Source organism: Manihot esculenta, chromosome 12, assembly GCF_001659605.2.
Source record: "Manihot esculenta cultivar AM560-2 chromosome 12, M.esculenta_v8, whole genome shotgun sequence".
NCBI lineage: Eukaryota > Viridiplantae > Streptophyta > Magnoliopsida > Malpighiales > Euphorbiaceae > Manihot > Manihot esculenta.
The window spans coordinates 30,843,539-30,854,089 of NC_035172.2; the positions used below are offsets into that span (position 1 = coordinate 30,843,539).

At 33.2% G+C, this 10,551-nt stretch overlaps 2 protein-coding genes across 2 annotated transcripts; one reads left to right on the forward strand and one right to left on the reverse strand.

The window, feature by feature from the left end:
* The first annotated feature begins 234 nt into the window (after positions 1-234).
* Positions 235-2,374, forward strand: LOC110627459. Its single transcript, XM_021773770.2, has 3 exons — positions 235-647; positions 1,367-1,577; positions 1,659-2,374. Exons 2-3 carry the CDS (start codon positions 1,497-1,499, stop codon positions 2,238-2,240), a joined length of 663 nt encoding a protein of 220 aa, XP_021629462.1. The 5' UTR covers positions 235-647; positions 1,367-1,496; the 3' UTR covers positions 2,241-2,374.
* A 4,691-nt stretch (positions 2,375-7,065) lies between these two features.
* On the reverse strand, positions 7,066-10,083 carry LOC110628192 (BTB/POZ domain-containing protein SR1IP1). Its single transcript, XM_021774726.2, has 5 exons — positions 9,624-10,083; positions 9,440-9,509; positions 8,599-9,213; positions 7,975-8,514; positions 7,066-7,840 (listed from the first exon to the last, which is right to left on the reverse strand). Exons 1-5 carry the CDS (start codon positions 9,725-9,727, stop codon positions 7,298-7,300), a joined length of 1,872 nt encoding a protein of 623 aa, XP_021630418.1. The 5' UTR covers positions 9,728-10,083; the 3' UTR covers positions 7,066-7,297.
* Between the last annotated feature and the right edge of the window lie 468 nt (positions 10,084-10,551).

Here is a 10,551-nt window from a genome sequence, read left to right on the forward strand (position 1 = left end):
GCTCCTTCATATTAATCTGCATTAACATAGAAAAATATACAAAATGTGTTTATAGATAACTGAGACAACTGTTGCTGGTTATATAGAATTCTTGATTGCATGTGATTCACCTTAGCAGCCTAAGCTGTTTTATTGATAATTGTCTAGAGCAATGTAAGTTCCTTGTGATCCTCAAAAATGATAAAAAATATAAATATAAATATATTATTATATTTATATCCAATTTTATATAGGTGCACTGCTGGACCTGTCTGGGGCATCTATTTCACAAAACTTGAATGGCATTGGCTAAGGCACTGGGATTTGTTTGGCATGCCTCAAACCCCAGATGCAACAACACTTTGGTTTCTGTGTGTGTGTGAGAAGGAAAGAATCTTAAATTCTTCTCTCCAGTTTTTATTTTATTCTTTCTTTTGCAGTATATACTGATGGAGAATATGAAGGCAAGTTATATGATTTCCTTTCTCTCTCAAACAAACAAAGCTTTGGCTGTTACCAGCTGAGAGAGGTTCTTGGTGCAACGACAACTAAAATCTGTTGGCTTTTTTCCTTCTAAGAAAGATTTCGTTTTTAAGTTTTGATTATTCTCTCCATCTTCAGACCACAATAAGCTTTCATCTTCTCAGAATCCCTTCAATCTCTTACAGGTCAGAAGATCGTCTATCTTTTACCTTTTTCTTCTACCTTTTTCTTATGAATTCTATATGGCAGGGAATATTAGAAAAGGATACATTTAATTTCCCAGAAAGTTGTTCACACATCTGCTTTTCAATTATCAATTTTTCTTCAGTTTCCCTTCTGTGTGATCAATCAGATTCACGTTTTTCAAACTAAGTGTTTTAAATATTTTTGTTGGATCTTGATCATATGCATTTCAGAGGTTAACAATACTATATATACCCATATTACAAACTGAATATTTCTTCTTCTATCTTGTTTCTAAATTCTTTTAATGGAGATTATATATCATATGCTGGATCAAAAGAGGTTTACCATTAAATAACTAATCTTCTTGGAAAAGTAAACTTAGGGCAAATTATTGTGGGCTTCATTGAATTGCTGATGAGAAGGGATAATGAAGATGGGTTGTATAGAATTATTGCTGGTGTTGGTAGATATTTTTGTAGATGAAACTATGATTTGTGGTCCAAAACAGTGTGAAATGTAAGAATAAAACAAGATGCTTGAAGACAAAATATACTTGAAATAGTTGATGTAATAATCCTTTCATATTAGTACTTGACACTAATGTTTCTTTAATATCTTACTGCTTGGTAAGTAAGGAATCTAGCTATAACTATCATTAACCAGAGGGTGTTTCCTAAGTTTAACATTACATGCACTGTTCTTTTTCCTCCATTGACAGATTCAAGAGTGATGAGAAGAAGATAAAATGAATCACAGCAATCTGGAAATGTGATCCAGATTCATTTTCTGAGCACAGCGGCTTCTTTAAAAGGAAGGATTCTGTGTACAATTCAAAGGCTAACTCAAACATGGAGAATTTTCTTAAGCCCTATGACAAGGAGTACATGAGAATGGCCATGTTAAAACATGAAGAAACATTCAAAGAGCAGGTGATTCTTTAGTTTCTGCCTCCATTTTCTCGTTCAGTCGTTATTATTATATATGTTGAGTAATGATTTCGGATGTTGCAGGTGCATGAGCTTCATCGACTATATCAAATCCAGAAGATTCTGATGAGGAACATTGGTAACAACAGGACTAATACACATTGTGAAGAATTATGCAACTTCAAGAATATTAACTTTGCAGATACTAATCATGCTCGTGAGATGCAACGGAAGCCCATGATGAAACTAGACTTGGAAAGGCCAGCTGAAGATTACGCTGCAGAATCATCATGCAGAGATAGAGTCCTAGAGCTTATAGATGAGAGTGAGATTGAGCTAACGCTGGGCCCTTCAAGCTATTATAACAGAACGAGGAAGAAACCTGAGACACCACTAACATCAGATTCAGGACCAAGCTTCTCTTCATCTTCCACCGGATCCAGCCAGATAAACAGGACAAGTTCATTAAGGCATCAGATAGTGAATACAAAAAGAGAAGAATCAGGCGGACTTGAATTGGGGCTTGTTCAGGTTCCTGACATGAACACATTGGGTGGATATCAAACTGAAAATACAACAAGCATTGATGTTGATGAACAATTCAGACAAGAGAGATTAAAACAGCAACCTTGGCTTATCCCAGTTATGAGTCTGAACATGACTTGAACAAACGAAATATCTTCAAAAAGTCTTTATATAATATGATAAAATTATAGACTGATTCCTAGATGCTAATTCTATCATCTGTGCTTGTATGGATTTTTCTGTTTAGTCTTTCGCCTGATGGGTGTCCCAGTGTAGAGATAACTTGTTTTTTTTTTCTTGACTTGCAAAATCCATTATTAAAATCTGCAAATGGACTGTTCTCAGATCTTCAAATCGCTTATCATAGTTGCTGATGCAATTGAAATTTGTATAAGCAGACAGAATTGTCTATACGTGTCTGAAAATGATATCCATGTCGGAAATATCTTCATTAGACTCAAGACTTGAAGGCTTTACTACACATCTATAGCCATAGATGAATTTAATTAAACTAAATTTTTGTTTTTTATTGGACATTCCCATCAGGAAAATATTTTTCAATAGAAAAAGCTTAAGAGCTTTAACCTTTAATGGAGGTGAAAGCTACTCTAGTTTCTTGGATATGATCTCTTTAAGATGCATACTTTCTCATTCAACCAGATAAACAGTGCAGCATCTCAATATTTGCTATGAAACAGTTACTCAAAATGCTAGGATCCCCAGCTAGCTGGTAATTAGTAAATGAGGGCTAAAAGATTTTCACATGTGTATTCCATATGATATCTGAAACCTGACTGGATTTGCATTAGTCAGACCCATTAAGCAAAGTGTTCTTAAGGCCTCTGATTAAGGTAGAAGTCCTTGCCATTCCTAAAAAATCATACATCGTGGATTTTATATATATATAGAATTGATAAAAATTATTAAATAATTTAAGTTAACTATTTTGGGTGATTAGAATTTTAAGCATTTGTCATTTCTAAAAAATCATATATCGTGGATTATATATATATATATATAGAATTGACAAAAACTACTAAAATAGTTTGAGTTAATTATTTTGAACGAGAAGAAAATAAATCTAAAGATTATTTAAGCCAGTTTTAACGTAATCCGCTATGTAGAATAGCTGAATCTCACACAGATATTCCTTTGTCCACCGGCTCAAAATAATTTTTCTGATTCAAGTGACTTTATTTATATTTATTGAAATGATTCGAATTAAACTAAACTAAATAGCTTTTAAATCTACTTTTCACTTGACTTAGAATAGTTTATCTAAATTATTTAGTAGTTTCGTACTAGTTATTATATACAATTTAGATTTTCTCTAATCCACCGACATGAAACTACTGAATCTCACATTTTTATTATTATTATTATTTTTTTCTCTACTTGAGAGACATAGTTGCCTTTCCAAATTAAAGCAGGCTAGAGAAAACTCTAAAACTGCTATTGTTTCTTCAGCTCCCTTAAACTAGTTTTTGACTCGCTCGCAGCTTCCTCTTCTATTCAATGCTTTTCATAATCAACCCAACACTTGAAAACCTAACCCCACCATATAGAAGTAGAGGAGCTTCTTTTTTTTTTTTTTGTCTGCCACCAGATGAACATCAGATTCCCCATCTCAATAATTAAGGTCTTTAATCTGAATAAGGCCTGCCTTTCCTTAAAAAAACAAAAATGCATAGCTTTCACAGGATGGAGATCCCTTCTGAACATTCATTTCTCTGATTTTCAAAGGCACCATCTTTTCTGTTGTATGATGATTTTGCAAAAACATGAGCATGCACTTCTGCTATCCCTGTCCCTTAAGCCATTCCTACTTTTTCAGAAGTTCTTTATCCAAAAGGATTCAATAATTTAGATATATAGACCCCACATTCTGCTACTACCAGGTACTGCATATATACAAGGTCTATATATCTTAGTTGAGAAGATTTCTGGTCTTACTGTAGACTTCAAATCTTTGACTGATTTTATAGGATTATTACCTCAAACATATGTTTCAGACTCTGAATTTGAAGGATGAACAGTCATTCTCTAGCATTATAATTGAACCAAATTGCTCATGAATTATTCGATACTGAATCCATAAAAGCTCGTTTAACTTGGTTTATATTCAAAAAATACACTGAACTCGAAAGTGTTGGGTTGTAAAAAGGATAATTTGATTATTTTTTTTTTATCATTAACGGTATTTTTTACAGAAACACCTTTAATTTTAATGAAATTAAATTTTAACGCTGAAAAGTGTTGAGATCTAAAATTAGAGAGATGAATTCATTAATTACGCGATATAGTAATTTTTCCTGAATATAATAAAATCAACCTCTAAAATAAATTCACCTAAAATTGACGAACGGCGCTCTATTGCTTTTTTCAATTGTCCATTTTACCCTTATCTTATTATGACCTTTAACTATTGGTCTGTTTAAAGAATGTGATTTTTTAATAATGTATTTTATTATTAATAATTAATATATATTAAATAAAATTTATTGGTTTTATTAATACTATTAATTAATATACAAATTTCTAATTTCTTAATATTAAAATTAAATACAATTAATCTACATCTATAATATACTTTTATCGTTAGTAATATGTATATATATATTAAACAAAATTCATTAGTCTTATATTAATACAATTAATAAATCTATGAACTTTTAGTTTATGAATACTTAGTATAAAAATTTAAAATAATACATATAATTCTAAACAAGTTCTTAATTAAATTTCAAACTAATGAATATGAAAAAATAAAAATACAATCATGTAATTAATTGTTTCCCATAATCTTAATGTATTTTATTTCCATATTTTATTATTAATGATTGGTAATAATATTAGACCAGGATCGTACAATGTAAATCATGGGTTATCACTACAAAATAAGTCACGTAGTAAAAATTTAATAAAGGTAATGTGGTCTCACTCGAAAAAAAAAAGATACAAACACCTTAACACCTAATTTATCATTAAAACTCGTTTTCTCCTAAATAGGACGAATCTCGACATAAAGTTACCATTAGCAAGCATAATCTTATGGGCCCTCGTTACAGCTGTATTAAAAATCCTAATTTAATCTAAATACTAGTAGCCAAAATCAAAGTCGAGTCTGATGTATTTTGGTAGATGACTGTTATTTATTTGCATTTCGGATTTAGAATTGAACTCTGATTCTTCTCGTCAAATACGGTATATGCTCATAACGTAGTTCATAACACAGTACATTCAGGAGTTGGAATTCAAGTATGACTATGTTTTCTTATTATTTTGTAAATTTAATTACGCCCGCGACTCTTTTAATTTCAGAATATAGAGTCCGAATACGATTTTTCTTTTGTTATTCTCTAATTCTTATTTAACTTTTCAAAATATCAAAATTCAAATGAATCAATATAAAATCAAACTCAATATTCAAATATTTTAAAACATTAAAACTATATAAATGTGCATGATTTGAAATAGTTGATACATTGGCCACTAGCATGAGAGTACTCATCAAGAATTTCTAAAATTCGATTGGCTTCTTAAAGGGATGTTTTAGTAAAGAACACATAATCATCAGCAAAAAAGGTGTGTTAAGATTTAATATCAATCTAGCAAATTAGGGATACATGTGATTGTATATATAAAAAAAAATAGAAAAACTTCCAAACAAGAGAGAGAGAAAAAAAAAAAAAAAAACTACAATGTTATCCGCCTTGGGGCTTTTGAACAGTTGGACACTTGGGCTTGCATTGGCGACATGGGCTTGAGGACTTAAGTCTGCAATCATCAATACTATGGACTATTGGGCCCAAAGGCATAATGGCAAAATACACATCGGTGTGGTTTCACAATTTCAATTTTTCCAAAAGTAATTGAACCAAATTGAAATTTTGAAAATTTAGATCATAACTAAAAAAAATAGAATTAGAATAATTTATTTTTTTAATTGTTATAGTTCAAGTTTGGTAACCCTACTCTTGGCTAGATATAACTTATTCTAATTCTACTTAAAGGGGAGGCTAAGTCCCAGCAACTTGGGAAAGTATTATAGAAATAATGGGTTAGTATTTTTAGGTTTAAAATTAAATCGAATTAAATAAATTAAAAATTGAAATTTTAATATTTATAAAAATTGAATCAAATTGATTTTGAGTAGAAAGATTTCAACTGAATCGATCTGATTTAATTCGATTTTATTAGTTATGTTTTTAATGTGTTTTTTTTTTATATTTTTTAATCTAAAGTTTAACCTTTTTATATTATAAAAAATAATATAATATTTTATCATTAAATTTTATTTATTTTTTATGATAAAAATCAAATCGAATCGAATTAATTAAAATTTTTAAAAATAAAATCGAATTAAACTAAAAGAGTAAAAAAGCAAATTAAATTTTTAATTAATTCAGTTCATCATTTGTTTTTAATTAATATTACTCACCTCTAATAGAAACTTTTTTGTCATCCCAAAATTCTGTCAATTGGAGTCATTAAAAGTCTAAATTTTCTGTATTATACTGTGAAAGTTAAAAATATTAAATTTTATTTTTTATCGAAATTTATTTTAAAATTATTATTAAAAATTTTATCAAAATCTGAATATGAGCTATGCTCTAATCAATTTATTTTATTTTACTTGAATATATTTAACCTTTTAATAATAGTTTAAGATATTCTTTATAATAAAAAAAAATCATATAACTATATAATTCATGGCAAATTTAGTCATGGGGTACCGCCTTGCTTCTCGTACACCTTGTTCCAGTCTGGCTCTTTTGTCTACGGATAAAGAGATGGTGCTATTTGGAAATGCTCTATCGCTGCCTAGAACAGCTTTCAACACAATTTTTTTGCAACGGTACATTATTTCTCACCCTGAACCTTGTATTCATGCGTCCATCTGTGAGGGAAAAAAAGAAACTACATTTTCTTTCCTCTCCTCTGGCTACCGCTTGGATTACACATCTGAACAAATTCAGACATTTTCGGAGCATCAATTTGAGTAATTAGCCTTTGAAACAATGGCAATGTTATTTACAAGAAGTATCACACAAAAAGCAGAAAGTAAAGATAAAAGCGAAAAACGAAAACAGAAAGCTAGCTACTAGTCTTCTCAAGCCTGTCTTACACACAAAGCTCCCAAAAAGAAAAAGACACTATACTCCATGCAATGCAGAGCCACTGGTGAAACCCATGTTTCAGGATATCGAATGCCGCCGATTCTTGCTGGGTTTTGGCCGACCCTTGGAAATAGAATCACCATCAGCACGCACGAAAGGATAAAGCCGTCCAAGCTTTTTGGACACTGAATTTATAAATGATCTTCGAGGCAACGGAGGTTTATCAGCAGATGGCGTAGTGTTGGAGATGGACATTGGACTGCTTGCGGCTGATCTGCCACCAGACCTTTCGATTTCCTTCAATCGCATTTTCATTTTTACAAGCTCGAGTTTTAGGTCTTCATTCTCTCTCTTCAGGCTGGAGATTTCATCAGAAACAGGATGGATATCGGTGGAGTACAAGTTCATTTTGGCAGGGAGTGCAGGGGAATCACCAACCATGAGATTGCCATTCATGACATCTCGAAGACGCTGTTGCTCGTAGTATAACACCTGAACCACAGTCTGCACAGGAAGCCTGTCGTTTTGAGCAGCATGAGCACAAGCCTCCCTTGACAGCTTCTGACAATCCATTAAACTGCACACTTTCTTCCTCTCCATGTCACTTAAAGCAGGATGGGCCTGAAGAATTATGATTAGACAAGCGAATCAAAAGCAGAAACTTCACTTGAAGAGAAATGGGAGCTAATTTGCACATGGGTTGTTGTCAAAAATTAGTATTAATGTAAGGAGAGATTTAAAATTAGAGAGTGAACCTTGAGGAAGATGTCTATGGCTCTATACATTCCATCTTCTGTTATCCTTGATTGTTCTGGAATAAGTTCAGCAACACCAATGAATCTTGAAACAGTTAAGTTCCTGTCTGAGGCTATTTCTGCTAAGTAGTTCTCCATCAGCTTCCCAACCCTTTCCATGTCAGTTGGTGGAGGAGAAACATACTCATCATCTACTTGGTATGCCATTCGGTTTCCTTCGACTACGAATTCGAGGTAATTCATCATGATCCTCTGAACTGTATCAACATCAAACAATGTGTCTCCAGTAAATGAGTATGAAGGAATCAAGAGATCATCCAAGGCAGCCTGCCCTAATTGCAAGGCCATCCTCTTCTCCAAATCAAGCCGGCAAGCAACTGTCGTTTCGAGATATATCGCTGCGCGTAGCAGCATGGATAGGAAGCTAACTGATAGTGCATTCCTCTCCCTTGGCAGAAGACTTACAATTGTCTCTAAAATAACTCTCTTTTCATGCTCTTGTTGCAGTTCAATTTTCTTCCTTCCCTTTCCAAATATTTCCTGCAACAAAATGAACAGTTTTGCAATGCAAACACATAGGCCAGATTATTGAATCAAATTAAGTTTCCAGGTTTAGGATCTCACCAAACCTCGTAGTGATTTCTGAGCATAGAGCATAAGAATGGGACCAAGAGCATATTGTTTAAACCCTCTAGCCATCATTGCAACCAAAACTCTTTGGAAGATATCAATCCTAAGAACAGTTAGATCTTCAGCCCACCAATCAACAATGGGCTTTGGTTGAGAAACTGTGGAAGAAAGAACGCCCTCGTTGCTGCTATCAGATCTGCCTGACATTGAAAACTGGCTTTCCCTGCAGGCCATGAATGCAATTGCATCAATGCATCTACTCACCAATTTCACTTTTTCTGCCAGTGGAAGGAGATTTTCTGATAGATGTAAGACAGAAACTGCCCCAGCAAGACTCTTAAGTGCCACTTCATTCAAGTAGGCTTCAGTTCTTGCCACCAAGTTTCCAACTGCATAATCCTCAGTCATCTCTAGAAACTCAGCCGCACATCGAAGCAAGGCTATGTTTTCTGTACTTATTTCGAAATTTATCCCATAACAGAACTTAGCTGCAAGTTCAAATGCTTCTGCCCCGCCAGGGATATCAGAGATTTGAATCTCAGAAACATCAGCATCATTAGATTCAGATACCAATTTCCTTATATATCCACACTTTGAGACTAAGGGAAACTGCCATAGGAACAGGAGACCAACAAACAATTCTCAATACAAGCAATTTATAAAAGAGACAATAAAATTTAACAATGGAAAATTTAAGCCTGTTGCTTCGTGATTTGATTTGTGGACACAACTTGAAAGAAAGATAAGGTCTTAGAATTCAATTTCTAAAGAAGTTTCTTGCAAGTGTAATGATACTTTGAACTGAGAAAGAGGAATCAAGATTAAGAAATCCAACCTTGTGCAATGAAAAGGAAGCTCCTCCAGCAAGAACAGTGACATCGCTGGGGATTTCCTGTGAGAAAATCCTGAAAAAGTTCATGGTTCCATTTCCATTAATTACACAAGTTTCCAGAAAACAAACAAGAAAATTAATACATATATAAACAAGAGGGTAAAGAAACAGAAGAATCAATTCAAACCATTCACTGGTTCTCTTCATGGCAGTGGACAGAAGCTCTTTCTTTTTGGAGGACATGTTAGCAGCACTGGTGGGTGCAGTTTCGTCCTGATCAAGCTCCACCATGGCAGAGAAGAAAGGATCTTTATTGGGATCATGTCTCCATCAGGTACTGAAATAATGATGAGGCCAAAGTAGCTCAGAGCAATTTTCCTCTTTTTTTGGGAAGCTTGAGCTGGTCAGTCCTCAGGGTTTTCAGAATGAAGAAGCAAGATTCCAATGTGCATGTCTATCTATCTTCACAACTGATTTTTTTTTTTTTAAATTTACTTGTGACCCTTTTTCAAATTTTGGGCAAGAAGCTTACAAACTGAGCAATAATGGCATTAGAAGCTCAACTCTCTCATCATTTCTCCAGCAAAAATATTGTATAATATCCATTTTCAGCCTCACAAAAACAACTGTGACAGAGTAACTGAGGGATACCCATTTTAGAACTGAGTTCTTTTGGACAAGGGGAGTTGTGTTGTACTAAAATGGATGGCATTTTGGTAATAATGTGCAGAAGGAAGGGTGAATTCGTACAGATGGAGGTATGTGGTGTGGGCTTGAGGAGCTGGAGTGGATTCCAAAAGGATGAGATGGCTACATGTTCATTGGCGGCTAAAGGTAGGAGCTTCCACGTGGGATTTATTACCATCCACAAAAGTCTCCGTCTCTTTTTTGCAGTCTGGAAGATGGAGAAAAAAGGGACGTCCCTGCCAAATATATTTTACTAAAATAAATAAATCAACTTGAAAATATAGTTTATAAACTGATCAAATACCCTCTTAATATAGCATAAAAATTAATATAATTGTAAAAATTTTTACAGTTAATTTCAATATTTGTCATAATGATAGAGACAGTCAATAGAGATTCGAAAGAGAAGTCAAGAAAAAGGGTGGGAT

Excerpts from the sequence above, each read along its gene's own strand:
- LOC110627459 (XM_021773770.2), top strand. The coding sequence starts at position 1,497 with ATGGAGAATTTTCTTAAGCCCTATGACAAGGAGTACATGAGAATGGCC. Across the intron at positions 1,578-1,658 it reads AAGAAACATTCAAAGAGCAG|GTGCATGAGCTTCATCGACT; the intron begins GTGATTCTTTAG and ends CGGATGTTGCAG.
- LOC110628192 (XM_021774726.2), bottom strand. The coding sequence starts at position 9,727 with ATGGTGGAGCTTGATCAGGACGAAACTGCACCCACCAGTGCTGCTAAC. Across the intron at positions 9,214-9,439 it reads CTTCCTTTTCATTGCACAAG|TTTCCCTTAGTCTCAAAGTG; the intron begins GTTGGATTTCTT and ends TTCCTATGGCAG. Across the intron at positions 8,515-8,598 it reads AGAAATCACTACGAGGTTTG|GAAATATTTGGAAAGGGAAG; the intron begins GTGAGATCCTAA and ends ATTTTGTTGCAG.